General features: G+C 43.2%; 1 protein-coding gene and 1 pseudogene across 1 annotated transcript; one reads left to right on the top strand and one right to left on the bottom strand.

Moving 5' to 3' along the window:
- Window positions 1–7287: 7287 nt before the first annotated feature.
- LOC123170790 (syn-copalyl diphosphate synthase-like) lies at window positions 7288–17825 on the bottom strand. Its single transcript, XM_044588547.1, has 14 exons — window positions 17636–17825; window positions 13869–13984; window positions 12957–13269; window positions 12670–12853; window positions 11185–11399; window positions 10910–11030; window positions 9826–9938; window positions 9494–9726; window positions 9104–9219; window positions 8904–9002; window positions 8439–8684; window positions 8086–8191; window positions 7705–7911; window positions 7288–7588 (listed from the first exon to the last, which is right to left on the bottom strand). Exons 1-14 carry the CDS (start codon window positions 17823–17825, stop codon window positions 7370–7372), a joined length of 2478 nt encoding a protein of 825 aa, XP_044444482.1. The 3' UTR covers window positions 7288–7369.
- A 1904-nt stretch (window positions 17826–19729) lies between these two features.
- Window positions 19730–19866, top strand: LOC123171743 (uncharacterized; annotated as a pseudogene).
- Window positions 19867–24123: the final 4257 nt, after the last annotated feature.

Genomic DNA, 24123 nt, shown 5'->3' with positions numbered 1-24123 from the left:
GACGGAGGAGGCGGCGGGGGTAAATAGGGGGCAGGGGTGGGCGGCGGATCGGGAATTTTTGGGGCGAGAAGGCGCGCGGCGTCGGGGTGGGGGTGGGGGTGGGGGTGGAGGAGGGAGATGAGGTTTGGAGCGTTGGATCGGCGGGAGATCGACGGCTGGGATAGGTTTCTGGGTGAGCACGCGGATCGTGGGGAAGCGATCCGTGGGATGGAGGTTGGTGTGATGTGATTGGCTGGTGGGGTGTGGTGTCACGTAAATCTGGGTATTCACCGGGCTGGGCGGGCCGGTGTTAGGACCAGGACTTCCTCACCTTGCTTGCAAAGCCTGGGACCCACTCTGCCCAATACGTGGCCCAGATAAGTGCCCATTTTCTCATTTAAATATACTATAAATATGTCTCAATAAATAAATATACTCTAAATAAAATATAAGACGTTTTTTGCAATTCAAAAACGTCTTATATTTTGATACAGAGGTAGTATTCGCGATCACGTAACGCTGCATCATACATATATTTTGTATATGATCCCAAAATAGCATGTCTAACCAGCTTTCTTTGGGCCTGGCTCCGGATTGTGAAATGCAGTGGCGAGGCCAGCCTAAACAATCTGTGGGGTCATTGCAAATTTTCTGAATTTTTTCCTTCACAATGTACAGTAACTGTACAGTGTTCTTAGGCTGTTTTTGTCAAAAGTTATGGGGTCAGCTGACCCACAGGTAACACATAGAATCGCCACTGATGAAATGTGAGGCATGAGCTCGCTCTGAATATCAGGCTACCCATTGGCAGGCCGCGTCGTTTATATCTGACATTAAGCGAGACGAGAGGGAACTCTCGTTGAAGGTTTTCCCTCCTCCCGCGTTGACGAGAGGGGCCGGCCCACTCGTGCGCGTGTAGCGATTAAAAATAGGAGAGGAAATAGTTCAAAAAAAAGGAGAGGAAATGGAAGAGACAGGGATCGATACTTGGTCTCCAGGTAGATCACGGGTGCTACTAGTCACTCCACCCAGGTCCCTCTCATGGTAAGTTGTAGGGGCGCGTCCTACTTGAGGCTATTCGAGCTAATTGTTTTTCCTTTTTTTGTTACTTTCTTCTCCATTTTCTGCATTCTTTTTTGCATTTTGTTCCTTCTTTTTTTATTTTCATGTTTCTTTTGTTTATTTTACTTCTTTCTTTGTTTTTGTTTGTTCGTTTGGTTATTATTTTACATTTTTGTACATGCCAAAAACATTTTTCTAATACACATCTAACATTTTTTCAATAGAAATAAAAAAATTAATACATGTAACATGTAAAATATTTAACATTTTTCAAATACATGATTAAACTTCTCTGAATACATGTTCAAGATTTTTTCTATACATTTTTAACATTTTTTTAAATGCTTGATTAACAGTTTTTTTAAGATTGACATTTTTTGAATACATGGTCAGTATTGTTTCTTTACAAATCAACATTTTTAGACTCTTGATTAACATTTTTCAAACACATGTTCAACATTTTTGTAAATGCTAGATTAATTTTTTATGTACGTTATCAATTTCCATCAAGTTTTTAATACATGGTCAACATTTATTTTGTATACACATTTAACATTTTCCAAATATTTGATTAAAAAATTCAAATACATGTTCAACTTTTTTTTCAAATGCTTCATTAACATTTTTATATAAATGTTCAAATGTTTTAATCATTTTTAATAAATGGTCAACATTTTTTCTATACACAATTTAACATTTCCCAAATGCTTGATTAACATTTTTAAATACTTGTTCAATATGTGTTTCAAAATGCTTTATTAAAAAATTTATATATGTGATAAAAATCATCATTTTTTAATACATGATCATCAATTTTTTATACACATTCAACATTTTTCTGAATGCTTGTTCAACATTTTTCAAATATTTGTTGAACATTTTTCAAATATATCAACATTTTTTAATAGTGTTTTGTAGAGTGTTTTTTGTAAATGGACAAATGTTTCGTACCACCCGGTGATAGTTACCACCACTTACGTTTTGTATGTTGTGTGTAGTATATATCAAATTGGAGAGTATGTAAGTGAAGTATGTAGTATATAAGAATGTTTAGATAGTATATATATAATACTTTTTTGATAGTATATATCGTATTTTAAGTATGCTTCTTTTTAGTACAATATGTACGTATTTCACAAATATAATAAAATCATAGATCTACTTATAATTTTTTCATGTAACTCATTTTGAAGTATCTTATATATAGTATATGAACATACTTACAATGATAAAGTAGTTTATATACTACCACATGATAATATGTGAGATATGTGGGGTAACTGCCCCTGGGTGCTAGGATGTATTTTCCATATATACACGATAAATATTTTCAAGTGTAAGGAAAAGTACAAAAATAAAGCAAAAACGAGAACAAAAAACAAAAAAAGAGGCCATGGCTTGCCGCGCGCGTGGGCTAGCCCATCTTGCTCCCACTTTTGCGAGTCGGAAGCTGGACTCAATGAAGGCAGAATATAGGGGCGCCCTTTGTCAGGCGGATCCGCGAGTGGCGTGGGATATGTTGTGACAATGCACATTGTATTACCTCTTAGAGAATACACGTCATACGATTCAAATATGAACACAATTCAATATCCCGATGAAATATACACCATGGACATGAAAAACTGAGAAAATAAAACATGGCCACTTCCCTAAGCACGAATAATATTTCCTCTGTCCGGAAATACTTGTCGGAGAAATGGTTAGTACGTACTATACAAATGATTATAGTTCTTTTTCCTTGCATTTATTCTGGCCTCACTAGTTCCACTCAGCTTGTGACACATAGAGCTATATAGTACTCCCTCCATTCCACAATGTAGTGCGCCCGCATTTACCGAGATCTAACTTTGACCGTATATTTAACCGACGAGACCGATTACGGTGGGAGCAAAAATTATACCACTGAATTCGTATTTTGATATGAATTCAGTGATATAATTTTTGCTCCCGCCGCAGTTGGTCTCATTGGTTAAATTTACGATCAGACTTAGATCTCGGGATGCGCGGGCGCACTACATTATGAAATGGAGGGAGTATAACTATAGTGTAGCTGAAGTGTCATGTTCGTGTCGCTGCATGTGGGTCAGACAGAGGCCCCTGGAATGGGAGATGTCATGTGGGTCCCCAGTACTTCGGCATGGGGCCTCTTCACACCAGGATCGCGATTGCATAGTTTGGTTGCGGCTTTCACCATATGGTGGTGCTTCTGTAAGGGCAACTCCAACCGGCCGACGCAAACAGACGCGGTCTTTGTCCGTTTGGATCAGACGAGCGAATGCCCGTGTCGGTATTGGATTTGGGTCGGCCGATGCACCCAACTCGCCCGACGCATTAGTCTGCGTGGTTTTAAAAAACAAAGTAGGCATAAAATATTTAAATTTCAAACATGCAAATTAATGTAACATAACTACACATTTAAAAATGCCCACCAAAGTCCACTTCAAACATGATTAAACATTAATAAAAACTTAAAAATGCCGCCTCCCAATCGCCCCAGCCCGCAGCCCTAAGGGTCGTCCTCGAAGTCAGAGCGGGTGAGGTTGAAGAAGACCAGCGGCTCCGCCCACAGGAATGCCCGTTGGTAGGCAGCCAACGTCACCTCCTCCGCCAGCTGTTGCATTGACGGCTCTATTGCCAGGCGCGCTGCTACTCCTGTAGGAGTTGTTGGATTTCTCCAAAGAGGAAGGGTGATGTATGACAACAACAGAAAGTATTTCACTCAGTTAAGAACCAATGTTTAATCGAACCAGTAGAAGTCTACAAGCTAACAAGATAAAACATCACCTGCACACAAACAAAATAAATGCTTGCACCCAACTTGGCAATAGGGTTGTCAATCCCCTCGTCTTGCTAGTCGCACAGTTAAAAGTAAATAGTGATAGATTAATATGGCAAAACGGTAAAATAAATAAAGGTAAATAAAGAGCAATAGAGCAAAGCAAGTATTAATAGAGAATGGACCCGAGGGCCATAGGTTAACTAGTGGCATCTCCCTCGAAAGCAGGTAGTGGTATGGTAAACAAATTATTGTTATACAATTGACATACAAGTAGTATTCATAACTATGATAATTCGTGCCATAATTTAATATACGCATCACATTCATGACAAGTAGACTGTAATCCAATTTCATCTACTACTATTACTCCACCCCAAGACCGCTATCCAGCATGCATCTCAAACTATTAAGTTTAATGAAAAACAGAGTAATGTAATAAGAAAGATGACGTGATGTAGACAAAAAGAAACCTAGCAATAAGATTAATCCTCGTTGTTTTATCCTTAATAGCAACAACACATTACGTGCTTTCTCCCAAATCTTTATATGGGATATAGATCATGGTGAAGTTGAACCCATGACCATGCACCACTCCCTATGAAGAATTACCCATGTATCTTGGCCAGAGAAGACAAATAACTAGGAAAACATACATAGTTACTCAATCATACAACAAAGAAACTTTAAGAGATTCAGTTATATTCAATGAACAATCTGAACACAAATCCACAAATCACCGGATCCCAAAAAACACACACGAAAGTTAAATCGGGTTGATCTCAGAGGAGATCATTGTATTGAAAATTCAAGAGACAGAGAGAAAGAGACAGAGAGGGAGGGAGGGAGGGAGGGGGGAGAGAGAGAGAATAAGCCATCTAACTACTACTATGACCCGTAGATCTTAAAGGAACTACTCAAACATCATGGAGGCGGCAAGGTTGATGAAGAGGCGTCCCTCCGGCAGTGCACCAGAATAGGGATCCAGATGGGATCTCTTTGAAACAAAGGCTTGCGACGGCGATAAAATTCTTACAGTTTATTTTTTATGGTTTCAAATTTTATAGGAATTTATAGGCCAGGAATTTGGTCAAAGGAGGCTCAGGAGCCCCACATGGACTGGCGCGACACCCCCTGGTCGCGGCACGTGGCCATGCGGATACCTCGTGGGTTTCATCGACCTCCCCAAAGCTTCTAGGGTCCTTTGTTGTCTAGAAAAAACGTCAAAAATTGGCATCGTGTTTGGACGCTCCTAGATTTGGATTTTCTGTGAAACTAAAAAGAAGCAAAAAAACAGGAACTAACACTGCACACTAAATTAATAAGTTAGTCTAGAAAAATGATATAAAGTTATATAAAAAGCATATAAAAGTGATAATATAATACTCCCTCCGTCTCAAAATAAGTGTCTCAACTTTGTACTAACTTTAGTACAAAGTTGTACTAAACTTGAGACACTTTATTTTGGGACATAGGGAGTAGTAGTTAATAATAAAAAATTATGGACACTTTGAAGACGTATCACGCACGCTCCTCCTCCTCACGCTATGTCGCTCCTCGTCCTCCTCCCATGCCCACTGCTGCCGGCACTCCTTCTCCTCACGCTGCAGCTGCATGCGCCGTTCCCTGTCAGCCTGCTACTTCGCCAGCGCGCGGGCCCTCCATCGGGCAAGGTAGGGCACCTCCTGATCCTCCGTCGCGCCCAGCTACACGGCGCGCTGACCTACTCCCGCACCACACCATGTCACTGGTATGTCACCGTGGCGATGGGTGCTATCGACGTGTGGTCGGGCTTGGGCTGCACTTGTGGCGGCGGTGATCGTGGAGGATACTCGCAGTCCCCCGCTGTCGAGAGATGCAGCGCCTCCTCGAGGCCAGGCCAGTGAGAGTCCTCCTCCCACTTGGACTCCTCGAGGGCGTGCTGGTAGGCCTCCTCGAGGATGGCCAGGTGCATCGCCTCGGCCTCCTCGTCTTTCTGCGCCATCACCGGGGGCGGTGGTGCGAAGTCAGCCTCAACCTAGATGGCACTGCGGCAGCGCACATCTTGCTCGGTGGCGAACCTGACATCCTGGTTGGGGGAGTCTGGCGCGTCCGCCAGGTCGCGGTGCTGCTCCGGCGTCAGGAGAGCACGACGGTTGCGGATCTCCTCCGCCCGCGCTCGCGGTGACTGCGGCATGTCTCGCACCGGAATGCGGTGCGGGTCGAGGTGTCAGCTAAGGGGGTGATGTCCGGCCACAACAGTGGGACGTGGTACTCCCAGTGGTACCGCGTGCGGTGCACTGGGATGTACAGTAGCCTATCCCATGGCTGGCGAGCCCTCCCCGTCGTTGGCACTAGCGTCCACGATGGTACTCCACGGGTTCTTTCCATTGAAATTGGTATTCCTAAGAGTGGGTTGTTTCACTTTGAAAGATTTTGGCCTTCTCATCCCGGTTCCCTAGAAGTTGTGCATAATTCATGGGTTGCACCCCATACATACATCTTCTAGTGCCACCAACATATCTGCTAAGATAAAAAAAATGCGATATGCCCTCAAAAAGTGGTTATTGATAGAGAACTGTAATAAAATTTTATTTCAATTGGATAACCTTGAAGATCTTAGACGATTATCTATCCCTGAGGAGAATTTTCGCTTGATTCTTAAAAGGCATATTCTTCGTCCGCTTGAATACCAAAATGCTTAGTGGAGAAAGATATGCACTTTTCAGTGGGCTAATCTCGGGGGTGGAAAACACAAAATAGTTCCATGCTAGAGCCAGTGAGCAAATGCAATACAATTCCCATCCTATTACTTGATGATGGTCATATCTTTGATAGTCATGAGGAGAAAGCATCTGCATTTAATTTCCTGCTTCAAGAATTGTGTGGGTGTTTGTAATATGCTTATGTTTGATTTTTGATTCGGAGGATTTGATCTAGCGTGTTCCTGATTTAGAGGTTTTATCTGCATTATTTCTTTCAAGGAGATTGATCATGTTATCAAGATCATTCCAAGGGACAGGGCTGTGGACCTGATGGATTTACTGGACAGTTTTTGAAGGTCTGCTGGCACATAGTTGCACCCTTTTTTTTACAAGTTTTGTAGTGACTTTTGGGAGGGGAAAATCAACCTACAACGCCTTAAATACCTCTCTGATCACCTTGGTTCCTAAAAATCATGGGAGGGAAGGTTTTCTTATTGGATCGGGGTTTAGGTTCACAAATAGCATCTCTTGTAAAGCAGTGACACACAAAATATAAGCACACACATGTGAAATTGATCAATAAAACAATCATGATATTATGACATAGGTTGAGATCATGTTATATAGGCAACACGTCTATAATTCACTAGATCGACACATGCCAAACCGGATGGCTGATAATTATACTAATAAAGCAAAGAGCAATATACATTTGTAAACAATCCATACAGCCATGATAATCCATACTACCATACAATAATTATTCATCACATATCAGCACAATGAGGTAATTTTTCTTTAGAGAGGCAAATTTGCTTTTGCGTGTCTGCTAGATATAAACTTGATACAAATCATGGTAGATGATTCAAATGACATCTTCCAATAAGACTTTGTAGATATGGCAATCAATTGTTTCATATGAGCAAAGGGCGACGTAGTTGAAACTCTTCACCACGTGGAGAAAAGTCTGCCCGGTCAGTTTTCTGATACCGTTGCAGCTCTGGAGAGCGTGATGAGCGAGTTCTCCCATCTCCAAATCCACTTGTCGGTCTATATCCTCTATGTTTTCCATTCTATGTCCACGCTGATTGAGTCATTGAAAATTATTGTCGTGGATTAATAGAGAAATCATGCACCCGTAGGGACAAATGGATATATAAACATGTATAAGAATTCTTGATATGCACAATAGATACAAACCTTTGCAAGAACCCTAGATGCGAGTTTGCGGCATATTGAAGATGTGAGCTCCTCTAGCTGGGTATACTCCCAAACGTTCAGCTGATGGTCGGTCGAATTGTGTCTTCCTGAGCAGACCTCGATTGTGCGAACTAACAACAACGCTGTACTCCATTCACATGGTCCACTTCTCTCCTCTGCAGTCCATGCCATAAGCCAATCCTTCCACTGCAGTTGCCAGAGGACTTAAATTATAATTTTCTGTTTCCATTGGACAAAAGTGTAACATCCAACATACAATATATGTTTGGTAAATAGTATCATATATTTCGGCTAAAAAACAGTATCATCTATATCAGGTGTATATAATGAATGTATTTGAGCGTGGGTAAGATATTTCACAGCTTTGCGAAGAGTGTCGGTGGCACTGTCAAATTTGCCAAGGTCCATGATCAGCTCCTGAAGAACATGTAGTATGCTATTTTCTGTCCAATCCATTATTGCTACCCTGCATGCACACGCACATGTGGTTTTAGATAATGGGAGAGTGTTGTTATTCTTTCATGCATGTCATGTAGATCACTAAGCCAACTCTTGGATAAAACAAAATAGAAGCTAGCTAAGCAGTAGTTTTAATTAGTAGTATTATTTATTTATGTTCTTTTATTGAGGAAAACCATCTCTTTCTTTCTTTCGAAAATGAGACAAAAGTAGTATTACACAATGAAGGAACATAGAAATACGCTGAATCAAACCTTGATAGACTGTGGTGGCGGTCGCGAGTGAGGTTACTAGTACTAAGCCGTTCTCTCAAGTCCGGAGCACAACCGTTGCGTTGAAAGTAGGCGGAGACAACATCGGTAAGTATCACCGTGCGAGCCCATGCCAGGCGCTCCGCTGCTCGGTTCGGTTCAAAGATGTTGGCTGCAGCTAAGAAGTAAGCTCTCAGTGCGCTACTTTCAGACAGACCATGCATTTGCAGATTATTCCTGTCATACCACCTGCTTATAGATGTAAGAAATTAGGAGTTAGAATACAGATTATTCCTGTCATACCACCCTTACTTGAACGGCATTGTATATGTACTACTCCCTCCATCCCATAATATAAGAGCGTTTTTGACACTATAAGAGCGTTTTTGATACTACACTAGTGTAAAAAACGCTCTTATATTATGGGACAGAGGGAGTAGTTCCTATATGAATTTGGTCGATACTCACCTTTTCAGGTCATGCCACTCAAGTCGGCACATTTGCTGGAAATTGTAGAAATCAGCCTTCGCCGCCTTTAGGTACAGGTCATTGTTGACCAGAGGCATTCTGAATAGGTTGTTGATGTTAGAGATAAAGCTTTTTCTATGGATTTTTCCTAGAACTGAAATCGTGAGCGGGGTGCTCCTCAATGTGAAATGAAAAGTTACCTATAGAGGACCTTTCCAATCCACACGTCGTCGCTGCCTCCATATTGCTCTAGATACAACCTTGTTTCGATCCGTGGCAAACTTGCTTTCCAGGGGAAGTCCAGTGCGTATCCTACCTGTTAATATAGCAGACAAGAATTCACTGCCTCCATTTTTTTTTGAACGGTCACCGAGGGGGAGAGAATCCTCACCTGAATATATTGCTCAAAAAGCTGCCAAAGTCAAGAGTCGCCTCTTAAGCTTTGGCTGATCCAGTTTATAAAGGAAACTGGATCGAAAACCTAAACAAGTTGACCCGTTTATGAGGGAAACCGGGCCGAAAACCGTACTGCCTCCATATTGCTCTATCCTCTATAGTCTATATGCAGGACAATAATTTGGTGTACCTACCTCACCTGGCAAATCCTTGGGAATGACCCACTTGTCGCTGAGTTTGTTGGAGGCGCGCCTCTCCTGGAGAAATGTGCGGCAATACCGCTCGGCCCGCCGAAGGACGTCGTCCTTCTTGCCAGGAAACGCGACCTGAGCAGCACGGTATGTGTTGTAAATGGCCGTGACAGATTGGCTCGACTGCCTTGGGAAGCAGAAGAATTCGCCGTCCTTCTCGAATTTCTTAAACACACCTATGTACCATACATACATTCACACGTTCAAACCAGAGTTTAAAAGTGCATGAATACGATTGCGTATTTTAAAACTTAGCAAACGCTATACTGAATTACATGGATTGACATGGTAGCCATGCAAACGGAGGAGACGGAAGCCCATCGCAGTATCGTCGATATCCGAAGCTGCACAGGACCCTGCGTGGCTCAGCCCATTTTCAGTCCAGTACCTGATAAGGTATATAACTTAGCCATAGTTTTACTTCCCTGTGAGGAAAGGATATGTTCACTTATTATAGCAAAAAGAAGTTTAAGAAATACAGCAACAAAACTCAGGATTTGGTGCCCATGGTCCATACCGATGGATTGATGTTGAAGGCTAGGGTAACCACCTGCTAGTGATGTACGTACTACTTGCAGATGAAAGGTACGTCTACGGATAAAAGATAGAGTGTAGGTAGAGACTAGTGTACGGCAGCTAGTACTATGATGCAAAACCATTTTTTGGCGGTCTAAATGGTAAACGAGCTTGGCATTGCAATAATCTCTTTTTCTCTCCATATATTTGTCTTTTCTTTCCTCCTTATTTTCTTCTTAAATTAAGAAAGGGAGAAACAAACTGTGGATAGTGTGGTGGTCTAGTGTCACCCATGTCACCAGATGATTACACATATGCTTGCTATCATTTTATGTTTGTCTAGTGCTCGATCTAGTATAAATTTCAAACCTCTGAATACACATTTTTTTTATATTTAGACTGAAATAAATGTGTAAATCTATCGAAAAGTATTCCTAGTTACAAGTTTCCTCAACCTAGCTACACTGTAATAGAGTTTGGTGGCCAAACACTGTTGAACTAAATTGGGTGTTTTTTTTTTACAAAGGGTTGATTTTATTGGCTCAAAATGGAGCATCGATACATAACTAGGATGCATACAGCCAACCCAACACACACACACACGCATAAACACACCAGCAGCTAGCAAAGTCATAAGACCAAAAGCTATGCGTAGGCGAGGAAAAAAGATAAAAAGGCCCCAAAACGATCAAATCAGTGATCGACAAACTACAACTGAGACCATATATGCACCAACCATTAACACCACATTGATCACGAGGATCAAACAAAACATATCAAACATGCATAAAATTAGGTAAAGAGAGTCGGGTTAAGATTCTGGAAATAGATAGGCATGCTTACCTGTAAGTATAATCTAAGCACTCCTCGATTTCCCTGGTGAAGTGCCTCGATATCCCCAGACGCGTCAATCGATCAACCGCCCATAAACGCTCGAATAAATCCACAGGATGGACACAGGACGCTGACATGTGTGAAAGGTGAGTAAACAAGAACTAGTTTTGGTATTCAAAACATCAAAATTCACCCTAGCGCGAAAGACGGTCTACACCCTACACTCCTGCGTTTGAGCGTAAATTCAGTATTGATGTTATACAGCTTGTTGGTATTGATGTTACCTCCGCCTTCAAACCTTTTGATGACTTCGTCAAGGAAATTGAGGCATTTTAGGTCGCCTGTTTCCTTCAAAGCGTGAGCTGTGGCTGCGGGTGATGAAAAAAAGGAGCCGTCTGAACACTGCAACGGAAGCAGCCTTTTCCAGTCCAAGTGTGCCATTCCCTCCACACTGTGAAGTAGAGTCGTTGGCATAGTGTGCAATACATCCGAAGGAATCCTACAATATGAGAGGCAACAGGTCGATTAATTACATATACCGAATTGGATGCGTATCACACCAGTAGGCCCGCTTTGCATCAACACCAGTGCACAACCCTGTTCAAGTGACTTAGCACTGGTGCTCACATTTTTCTAGATTTATTTCAGACTTTCCGGCGATGTTAGTTCAGTGGGGGGAGATGTTCCCGTCGATTACGGATGCGCCTATGGTGACTTCCTCAATCACATGATGATATGCCGGCTTAGTCTCTCAGAGATGCTCATAGGTGTCGGCTATGCTTGCGTGCGTTCACAGGGATAAGTGTATGTGTGTATGTATGAGCATCTGCGTCAGTGTTCACAAAAAAAAAAACACGAGTGCACAACCATGTTCTCTCCCAAGAAAGCGAGAATTGATTTTTTTTCACTCCTCCTTTATTGTTGGTAGCGCTGAACCCTAAATCAAGGTTTCACACATAACACTACTAGAATCTGGTTTTATCCTGAGTTCCGTCGAGTTCATTCTATCGGGAACTCGGCAAACTTCTCTCTATCGAGTTGGATCCAAAAATGGACTCGGCAGAGCTCTGGCTATGCCAGTTTCTGATGAAAAAGGAGAATATCAAGTTCGCCGAGTTTCAAACTCGGCAAAGCGCTTGCCCAGTTTCTGCTTTTAAGAACTGGGCGAAGTTTGGCACTGGGTAATAACCTTGTGCCACGCGGCACGCCCTAAATGGTTAGAAATTTTGTGAGTGTGGAACTCGGCAAACAGATTGCCCAGTTATGCTGAATAAAGAACCCGACAAATATTTTGTACTGGGCAATGTGTTGTGCCACGTGGATTATTTTATTGGTCAGGCCTCGCCGAGTTTAGTCTAACAAAACTTGATAAACAGTTGTGCCACGTGGCACTTCCGTTAACGGCGCGTCCAGTCTGACGGTGTGGTTCGCCGAGTATTTTCCGGCAGAAACTTGGCAAACATTGTTTATATATTCACTGAGTTCGCGATTGAATGAACTCGGCAGTATTAATGATTGCCGGACCCCATCCAGTCGAGTGCGCTACGCCAAGTTTGACACTCGGTGAAGATTTCGCCGAGTTTAATACGTTTGCCAAGAAAATTCATACGTCACCTGACCAGCTAAACAATACCATCTGTAATCACTAGGGGACTGTTTGGTTCTTTCTCATGTCTTAGCGCACACCACCACACTTAAAATTGGGCAAATTCGACTATGTTAAATAATACTTGTAAAATAAAAGAATAAATTTAGGTAGCTATGCGTACTTATTGAGCTTTTGGTTTCTCTTGGAATATATGGCTTCGAAGGCAGGGTCATCCTGAGGAATGTCCAGATCCATGTCCCTGGCCATGCATAGGAGCGAGGGGAAGCAAATTTCGAAGCCGATTAGCGTCCAATCTTCTTCCTCTTCTGCCAATCTCCATATATTTTCTCTGATAAAATGCATGCCTACAATAAATAAGATCATGTAAATATAGAAGACTTCAAGGACATGGGTAAATCCAAAAGTATTGATGAACATCCTAACAGCAATGAAGAAAGGTAAGCGTACCTTTCTCGCACTTGTCAACGTAAAGGTTCCATGACGTCAACGCCACAACACATGCTAGGGTGTTCATAAGTCGGTCTTGGACCAGAAAAAATGAGCTATCACCCCACGAACCATCTGGTAGCTGGTTTTGAATGATCCAGTCAATGCTGGAGGGGAACTGTGGCCGATCACCTCCGTCTAGGTTCTTGACAAGGGCGATGAAGGCAGTGTCGTAGGCTGAAACAGATATCTCGCCTCCACCCATCGAACTCAACGCCACTCGGATGGTCTCGATCATGTGGGAAAGCTTGCTTGGTTCGTCGCCAGCCTTGATCTAGTTATAATATGTTCATCAGTTTAATTAAGCGCATATCTTCGTTCTGGTGAGTCAATTTGACTTTGCCCCCTAACATATATGAATTTACATGCATATGTGTACGCCCCATATGTCGACTTACACGTTGTCTGGGAATTGGTGCTTGTGCCTCTGCATTTTGTTTGCTTGGACGATCTGCCTCTACTAGACCTGGAAAGCATGCAAGTCAAATATGGAAGCCAGCAAAGGCCAACAAAAGAGAGGAAAAAGTTTTCCCTTGCATAGTTACATTCACACAATACATGTCGTTCTCATGTATGGTTCATAAGAAAAAAAGAACAAACAGACTAGATGTATATAACAGATCATACAGAAGTAAAAAATATATGCACTATGAATACCACTGATGTAAGAGCAGTTCTACTTGTAATATTATTGCAGTTTTAGCAATCCAAGTGGCCATGAATGATGACTATACACTTTGATGACTATATACAAGCACAATGATTTCATATCCTCTACTTCTAAATGGCAACTACAACCCACTATCTAATTTTCTAAGCATGCAACCATGACACATCAACACCTATGCATATCAATCATAAATCATAACTTACAATTTTTACATGCAACTCGCTACCTATTTTTTCTAAGCATGCAACTGTGTCACATGTGCACCTATGCATGTTAGCTGTCTCTACCATCGGTTGCGCTTTTGCCTCCAACAAACACACTATATTCAGGCAACCACAAAATCTAACCACTCTTTGGAGACAGTTCCATCACTTTCATTGCTTCCATGTAGGTGGTAACTCATCCTCGCGAACCAAAACAAGATTCCATCGGTTGGTGCTATTAGCCACCTATATGCTTGTGTGCATCGCAATCATTGCAGAAGTTGGGGTTCGAATCTCCTTCATTTAAAAAAAGCTCCCCCCCCCCCCCATTCCCACGCCCTCCTAAACGTTCAACCACACATTTGTCCTCATCTCTCAGTATGTGTTGTGTGTGTGCGCGCGCGCGCGTGCTTCTATGTTGTACTTGTTATTTCTAAAGAAATCTTAAAATTGAGTGTTAAACACTAAAATAGTTGTGGCAAAAAGTCAACATGTTTTAGTTGGGCATTTTATAACATATTTCTCAAAACTAGAATTCTTGTTAGCATTACTAGAAAAAGAATATTTATCATTTAAGGTTGTGTGCGGCTAATGGACATGCATTTACGCATAGGTGTGCGGACGTGCAATTGCGCAACTACGATTGTGTGTGGCTGGCAGACATGCATGGCTAGTTTGGTTGGAAACCTGGGAGAAAATTGCCTGGTTTGAGCCTACATTAGGTGTGCGGACGTGCAATTGCGCAACTACGATTGTGCGTGGCTGGCGGACATGCATGGGTGGTTTGGTTGGATACCCGGGAGAAAATTGCCTGATTTGAGCCTCCATTAGCCTGCTTGGGATCCTGAAAAAGGAAACTCTAGCCTAGCTTTAAGCAACGGCGGAGCTTAGTGGAGGCCTGCGGCAGCCTTATTTCTGAGGGGCTGTTTATATTTGAACTTTTTTAGCTAGCTTTTTCTGCGGCATCCTGTCTAGCTCTGCCACTGGCTTCAAGTATCTTGCATGATCATTAGCCTACCTAGAGCACCAGGCACGTTTGTTAGCCTGGCCCAGGCGCAAGGATTCGTTCACCTGGCTCACGCCTGGATGTTAATTGTACTTACTCTTCACTGCGCACTGTTCGGTGGGGTCATGAGCCAACATTTATTTATGGGCTATTAATGGCCGGTCAGGCCGTCGATACACACCAAACATGCTACAGCCAGGCTAGGCTAGCTAAAAAAATTCTCTCAAATTCTCATAGCAAGTACAATAATGAACTATAAGTCCCGCACTTTTATCTATGTGGAGGAGAAAGATAAGAAAAAAGTGAAGGTGTGAGCTCTCATACTGGAACCAACCTCTACGTGTGCTCCTATGTAAACACATTTAATGAGAAGAAAAAGATAGAGAGAAAGTAAAAAAAATGCACCTATGACCAATCTTATAGCCAACTCTATTGTATCAGTAATTAATATTGCTAACTTTTAATGGCATGGCATATTTATGTAGCCAGCAACTAGCTATATTATTAAGGATGCTCTCAGGTGCACGCGAGGCACTACTTTTACCCAGGCATAGAGCTCAGGTATCCAATCAAACTAGCTCGTTGTTTTCCACAACCGGACCGGATGCACAATTATGGTTTCGACGGGGGCGTGCAACTATAGTTGCATGCACGGAGTGTAACTATAGTTGCACGAGGTTGACGGACATGCAGTGGCGTCCAACGAAGGGGGACGGGGGCTACAAATGCAGTCGCGCACGGTGGGATACACATGCAAGTGTGGGCACACACGACATGAGCAAGAAAAAAAGGTAAATCAATCAAACAAACAGAAAATAAAAATCACCGGGTAAAATTAAGTGATATAGTAGTAATTAAACGAGGCTTTGTTAATTTCTCATCTAAAGGAGGATTTGCAAATCTGAAAAAGGAAAATTGTTCAAGCAAGCATTTAATTACCTAAACAGGAAGGAACAGTTATCCGGGTCCTCGCGTACATCAGGTAGAAGGGAGGAGTGGGATAATGGCCGGGTGGGAAGAATTCTCCCCGGCGTGCTTCGGTGGAAGGGTGCCCGGCATCATGGACGGAGGCGAGGCGAAGAGGGTTTGCTCGGTGCTGGTGCGAGCCAGACTTGGACACGAACAGCGACCGCGATGCCGCAGGGAGACGACTGCCCGCCTGCCGGCGACGTGCCGGGAGTACGTACGAGGATGCCCCGGCTATTGCCGGATTCGACATGGCAAACGCAGGATATATCGATGATCAGTGACGCGCGCGACCTGAAGCAGAGTGTGGTGGCCTGGCGAAGTATATAGAGCGAAAGAACGGCGGTTGATGCGTCTACGCCATGCTGATTGCTGAGTACACCGACTGCTGGATCGATCATGGCAATACTAACACCTCGTATAAAGCATCTAGTGTTTCTTTTTTAAACTGCATAGGAGTATATGATTATGACATGCATATGATTGATTTGACAAAAGCGACACGAGTAAAATTAGGGCCGACGTCTCTTTCCAGATTAGTTGGAGTGGGTACTCGGAACTATATAATGACCAGCTATTTTTTCTACTCCCTCCGTCTCATAATATAAGAGAGTATTTGAGAAGATGACCAGCTAATTGGGTCAGCTAAGTCGCATATATGGTTGTGCATCGTTTGAGAATATTCGAGATCGCTAGTTTCTAGATCCTTTGCAAGCTAAATTTTGTCCTGTACTTGGGATTCATGAACCCGTTTCTTATCCGGGAACCAGCCTTTCTTTAGGACGAATATCTCCTCCCCATCCGGCGCCCACCACAAAACGCTGCGGACGAAAACGCTCTCCCGCGGCATGGATTCATCTTGACTCGTTCGCGGACACGGATAGATACCAGAGCCACTTATCCAACCATGTCCATCAAACTTTCGGCCCTGTTTTCCTTTTTTTTTCCAAAGTCCGCACCTCTCCAAAATAACTACAGATAAGCATAATTCTTCTTATAGTAAAAATATTCAAACGCAACACTAGTTTAAATTCAGATATTACAATCCAAACATTAAGTTTTTAAATAAAAATAGTCAAACTTGAATTCAACTTATGTTCTAATTGTCCCATTTCATCGCCCGCAGATTCTCAATCAGAACATACTTAAACTGCCCACCTCTTCTTTGATGTCAAATATGTTGATATATTTGGACAAACCCCCCAAATGTGGCTGGATTTTGAGTTGGGAGTTGTATAAGATCACCCATGTTTTCAAATTCCAGACCTCTGGCAGCTCCTTCACAATCATGTTGTGCATGATCACACAAGTTGTCATCACCTCCCACAAGTTCTCTGGATCACATATTTTTGCAGGTCCTCGAACAACTGTAAAACGGGCTTGGAGCACTCCTAATACTCTCTCCACATCCTTTCCATCTCATTGTCTTTGGGCAAAGTGGACTCTTTTCTGACCAACTAGCTCAGAGATGGTCTTGACGAAGGCCACCTACGGAGGATAGATACAATCGACCAGATAGTAGCACATGTTGTAGTCATGACCATTGATGGCATAGTTGCACAGAAGAGCTTGTCCTCGAGTCAACTTAGCAAACACTGGAGACCACTACATCAAGTTGATGTCATTGTGAGACCCAGGCATGCCAAAGAAAACATGTCAAATCCAGGGGTATTGTGATGCAACTGCTTCAAAAATGCTAGTGGGTTGATGGCCGTGATATTGCCCTTCTAGAGCATATGGGCAGTTTTTCCATCTCCAGTAGACCAATACATGCAATCAAGGGATCCAAGCATACCTGGCCACCCTCTAGCTTCAGATAGTGCCATGAACCTTTCTTTGTCTACGGTAGTTGGTTCTCTCAAGTACTGCGGTCCAAACACCTTGATCACCCCAGTAGAAAACCTCACCAATGCAACTTCGCGTATGTTTTCAAATATCGGGAGGTACTCGTCCCACGAATCTGTAGTCATGACATAGGCGAGCATCCTCAATGCAGCCGTGCACTTATTTTATCTAGAGAATCCAAAAAAATATAACGACATTCTTCTTCAAGATGAAATAGTCATCACCGTCCCAGACGTCATTGTAGAGGCGATCAAAAAAAATCCCCACATACGAAAGCGCCGATGAAAATTGTCAACGAATATGGCTCAGGGGCAAAGTAGTCGTCCATCAGTGTTTAAGGCCCACGTGCCCTCTTTCAATTCAACACTCGATGTCCCTTGTAATTCAGGACATGCTTCTATGCATACTCCGTGTTTGGTACGACCACCTGCATCATCGTCGTTTCATCATCATATTCATCCTCCTCATCTAACGAGGACGACTCCATGAAGTTGTTGTAGAAAAATCACACAAGACATATTGTGGAACCACCATCTAAGAGCATCTACAAACGGACTAAGCAAATCCAACCATCTATATGTCTACGGACACGTTTGGATGCTATCCCGACATGTCCGCTCCAAGCCCTCATTTGTTTGTGCATGCAACCATACACACAACTTTTCTCCCTACATGTCCGATCACATGCACATGATGGACGGAATGAGAAGAGATAAAGAAAAAAGAATAAACAAAAAGAGATAGTGACCTGGCATGGTCCAAATCCAGCTTGGCGGACTGCCCGGACACGCCCGAGCGCCATCATATCCTCCCCATATATGGGCTAGGGACAATTTGAGGGGTCCAGTTGGGTGGCTTTTCCCCTTCTCTCTCATGTCTGGGCTGTTCGCTTGGACGCGTCGGGGCAAAATGAGGAGTCTGGTTGGAGATGCTTAAATGATCATATAGGCCAGAGTGGCAAACCTGGAGGGCGTCCACCACAAGGCGAAAAATTATGAAGCACCGGTCTGTAGGTACTAGCAAGCATACATTTCAACTATTTTTCAACAAACCGGACGAAATTTATGCAGACACGCCCGGATTTCGTACAAACATGACGGATTTCATACAAACACGGCAGATTTAACTACATTTGCAATATTTAGAACAAAGAAAAAGACCCACCCCTAAACTTATCCTACGGCGGCGGCGGCCGGCGTCCAAGACCGTGTCTTCCTCCTTCCGCCGTCTCCATTGTTAGAAATATTGTAACAGGCTAGGCGTGGTAGCCTTGTGCTTCACGCATAGGATAGGAGAGTTGTCCTTTATCTTTCTATCTCTTCTCCTCCTCCTGTAATCTTTCTCCACGGTTGGAGATCCTCAACCGCACCATGTAAACGACCACGAGATCCCTCTCGCTCAATCAATATATAAACTGTGGGCTCCCATGTTACGGGAGTTGAGACGCTTTACCAAAACTTACATGATAGTCAGAGCCTTCTTCTTCCTCCACATCTAGCTCTCTATCAAATCAAACCTAGCCGCCATCAAAACCTCCTCCAGATCAAAACCAAGCCGCAACCATGTCTTCCTCCTCCAGCTCGGCTTCTTTCTCCGGCTTAAACAACAATACCTCTGAACCTTTAAGCCGCACCAACTATGTCCTATGGCGTGCCCAGGCTCGCTCTCAGATATGGGAGTCGGCCTGTATGGGTACCTTGATGAAACTACTCCCGAGCCCTCCAAGACAATTACAGCAAAAGATTCTGAAGGAAAGGAACAGATCGGTCTGAATCCTGCCTACACCCCTTGGTTGATCCAAGACCAGCGGATTGTAACCTATCTGCTGAGGAACCTCTCCAAAGAAATCCTCGTGCAAGTTGCCTCGATGGAGACATCCCATGCAATCTGGACAGCCCTCTTCACCATGTTTGCTGCTCAATCCAAATCCCGCGCAAACAACATCAGAATCTCTCTGACCAATGCCCACAAAGGTTCCCAATCTGCTGCTACTTATTTTGGTTCTATGAGATCGCTTTTAGATGAACTTGTAGCAGCAGGGAGGCCCATCGGAGAAGAGGAGCTGCTCTCCTTCATCATTGCCAGGCTAGAATGGACTATCAGCCCATCATATCAGCCTGGACGTCCGCACCGAGTCCGTCTCCATTGATGAGCTGTTCGCAATGGTGGCGAACTTCGATCAGCGGGTCGAGCTCTTCCATGGTTCTGGACCAGGAGGCTTCAAATCTTCGGCCAACATGGCTGCAAGGAACCGTGGTGGTGGCGGCAAGGGCAACAACCTAAACCCACCAATGGTGGTGGCGGGTATCGTGGCGGTGGCAGCAACAACAACGGCGGCAGCGGCAACCACGTCAACTACAACAAGAATGGCAGCGGTGGTGGTGCCTTTTACCACAACAACAACAACAATCACGGGTGTCCCTTCTACAACAACAATCAGGGGCATCAACGTGGCTACGGTGGTAACTATGGCGGCGGCAACAACTTTCAAGGTTATGATGAGTATGAAGGAAAATGTCAAATTTATAAAAAAAAAATAACCACATACCAAAAGATTGTCTTTGGCACTATGTAAGTACTATCTTTAACAATTTCATGTTTTGTGAAGGTTGTAGCTTCTCAAGACTGGCCGGAGGTCACCAAGTATGCTGGATCAGTCCGGCCACAAGCCCATCGTGAAGAGATTATACAGTGTCTCTTTAACAAAACTGACTGTAAAAGTGGATGTATACCTGGCGGAATGATCAAGTATGATCTTACCCTTCTTAAATATATGAATATTACATTATTACATGATACGTCTATGTGCATGCATGAAACTACTATATAAACTATGCAGAGAACATCTCATTTCTTTCATGAGGGCGACCGGACATATACCTGGGAGGATCATATTTTACAGGTGTTGGTCTTGATTTTTGACTATGTTTTCTTTGCTCTTTTGATTGCGTTTTTCATATTTCTGTAATTTTATAGGGATGTTGTAAGCAAAGAAAAGCTCAATCAGGTTCTTGAGCATGAATTTTGAAATCAGTGTTAACTGTTTTTTTTTTGAAGCAACCATATATTTCATTAGACAAACTGTTTACAGAGATTACACATATAGTCACCATATGAGACACAAATGCTTGTCAAGCAACTTTGCACAAAGAATTCCACAAGATGTGAAACTACTATTCCACCGTCGCAGAAACTCATGCCTCGCTGAAACATAGTCCACAAACATCCTCCGCCGCCACCATGGCAACGCTGGAAAAAGATGAGAACAGCTGCCATTCCAAGATCTAGGAGAGCACCATCGCATACAAAGATGCTTTTTGAGCCGTTGAAGCAGGTCGCCGCGACGAGACCGAGTCTTTGTGGCACGTAGGCCGGGGATCTTCCCCGTGGTCACCAGATCTCGACGCCGTCAACTTCATCCGATGTAGTCGAAGAAGAGGAACGTCGCCGCCTGCCATCATCCACACACCCAACTGCAAGACAGTAAACACAACTACAGCAGCCGACACAACCGTCACCCGCGAGAGCGCCATCGGCCGACCACCAGACACGAACCTCGCCGGATACAGAGATCGGCGAGACGACCGGGCCACCTGCCCCCCGACGCCACCAGTTGCAGCGACGACGAGATGGAGGAAGAGCAGAGGCAAATTATTTCGACGCGGCGCCACCTCCTCCATGAAAACAACGCCTCAAGAAAACACTAGGCCAATCCTAACTACAGACCTATGCCGAAGCAACAGGGTCCCCACCCCCTCTGGCCGCCGGAGCGGCGGAGCGGAGGAGGCAGGGACCAGCGGCAGCCACTTGGAGGCCGGTGTGGTTAGAGGCAGATGCGTCGCCTCCTGATCGTCTGTCTTGGGCGGTTCCAGGAGCGAACCGCGCAGGGCAGCTCTCTAAGTGTTTGTGGAGTCGGAGACTGAACAATTGTTATTGACCTTCTTCTGAAATGTACTTGTTTAAATTTGAGAGATTGTACTTCCCTTTGAAAATCAAAGATTCATTCATTTCCATAGCAGTTAACAAAAAAATCTGGGACTCCTTTAGCTGAAAAAAGGTATAACGACACGTCAGAATGGTAATATATAAGAGGAAGTGTAAACTTTGATTTCATGCCATCTGAATCTCCCCCCTCAGCCTCCTTTTCACGGGTAGGGTTCAACTCCATTTACAGTACCATACCTCTGAAAGCAAGCAAAACAACAAAACAATTTGCACATAAGGTATCGTCAACTGGACTAAAACAAAATGAGAGAAAACATCAACCAGGTATCCAAGAACATTTCCCTCAAGTAGAACCAGCAACATCCAGGTTTTCTCCAAAGGGAAATGGACCTATATATCTTTTCATCACATATTCACCTGAAACGTTATAAAACATGAAGAGAAAGCGTACCTCTGTTTACAATGGTTCATACAGCTTCTGGTACTTAGCTTCAAAGGCAGTCCATTCTTCAAAAACTTTGCCAATCTCATCATGTTGGCTCCGAATACACAGATGAATGTTGGTTCTCTGAGACAGCCAAAAATCACAGAATAAAGTGGGAATTTTACTTGCAACATCAATCTACTGATCTAACAAATATGCTTAGACTTTGATTCCCCAAATCCCCATGGTTAATTGATATGATACAGAACAAACTGGAAGCAATAACAGAGGTTGAGCTTGAGTGCACACACAAAAATGCCAGGAAATGGGGACAGTATGAATCATTTAGCTTGTCTGAAGTTGGGCCAAACAAAGTCAGTTATACATGCTAACAACAAAAAGTGCCAACAGAGTTGGAGAATCGCTCGATCCTGAAGCTTATCCTGGCAAATGTTATAGTTGTAAAACAAACTGACAAACATAAGTGAAACTTTTACTATTTTAGCAAGCCTCACAAAATACAACAGCTTGGATCAGACATTACTCATGTCCAGGTCACATGAAAAGTTTCATGCATCTAATTCTAAAGCTGTAGGCAAACATGGCAGCAGCATATATAGAATATAAAGTCTCTATTCAGTGTTGAATCCCCAAAATATTTTTTCAGTTCATAACTCATGCACTGACTTATTTTTTATTTGCCCTGGCTCTTGTATAGAAACAGCACTAGCAGAATACGCTATCGGTAACAAGTTGGAGCAACATGTAAGCTAATATTGCAAAATATAGCAAGGGGAAGATGAATGGCATTAAGAGAAATAACTTCAACTTATGTTCCTTTTGACTAGACAAAATCCATACATAGGACCCAAATCCATGCACTCCTGGTAAAGTAATGAACAAGAAATGGTTTCTGAACATTCCCATAGACACCTGAACTGAAAGAGAGCTGATTGTCCACCCTATATCTCCATAGAACTGCTAGTGCAGGGAAGCACTTGTTGCACAGCAAGGACCAACAAAAATGGATACGAGAAGTTCACCTTGGCGATATCAGAGGCAATGTGCACCCCGGCAATGTTTTTTAACAGCAGGAATCCACTACTCATCGTGGCATCCTGCCCCCGAGCTCTGCTGCTATTGGCTTCTGAGTCGCAGGTACATAATTTTCCTGAAGGAGAAAAGACAACTGAATATCACAGCAGCCAAACAAAATATAACAGAGCAGACCAATAGAATCACCAAATCAAAGGTTTAACAGTGTTCAATACCATCTGTACAACATTAGTTCAGGTCATGTATTTTTTTTTCATCATCTTGTTAGCAGGAGATGACAAAAAAAATAAGCCGCAAACAAATGAGACCACAGAGCAAATTTGCATCATAAGAACTGAACTTTTCATTGCCACTTCATTTCATCGTCACAACGCAGGAAATCATCAGACAGCAAGCATCATATCAACACTACAGAGACACCCAGCACACATCATATTCAGAAAAAATATTTTCCACTGCTGATCCTTTGACTAGACAAAATCCATACCCGGGACCCAAATCCATGCACTGCCAGTAAAGTTATGAACAGGCAATTGTTTCTGATCATTCCCATTGATGCCTAAACTGAAAGAGATCTGATTGCCACTGTACATCTCTATAGAACTGCAAAGCAAGGACAAACAAAATTGGATACAAGAAGTTCACCTTGGTAATATCAGACAGTGTGCTCGTGTTCATTGCCATATGCACCCGGCAATGGTTTCAACAGATCAGGAACCCATTTCATCTCCTTCTCATCCTGCCTCAAGCAGCCAAGCCCTCTTGCCTTCTCGACAGGTAGAAAATGGAATGACAATCTGCCTTTCATAGTGTACAAAATTACTTGATAGGAAAAATACCACTGAATCTCACAGCAACCAAGAAGAAATGACAGGGCAGACTAACAGAATGACCAAATCCAAGCCACAGTGTGCAACAATAGTTCAGGTCATGTGTTTTTCAGTCATCTAATTAACAGGAGATGATATTAACAATTACGCAGGAAACAAATGACACCACATGACAGACATGCA

Source organism: Triticum aestivum, chromosome 7D (assembly GCF_018294505.1).
Source record: "Triticum aestivum cultivar Chinese Spring chromosome 7D, IWGSC CS RefSeq v2.1, whole genome shotgun sequence".
NCBI classification, from domain to species: Eukaryota; Viridiplantae; Streptophyta; class Magnoliopsida; order Poales; family Poaceae; genus Triticum; species Triticum aestivum.
Note: the sequence above shows the minus strand (reverse complement) of the source record. Positions and strands in the feature narration are given on the sequence as shown.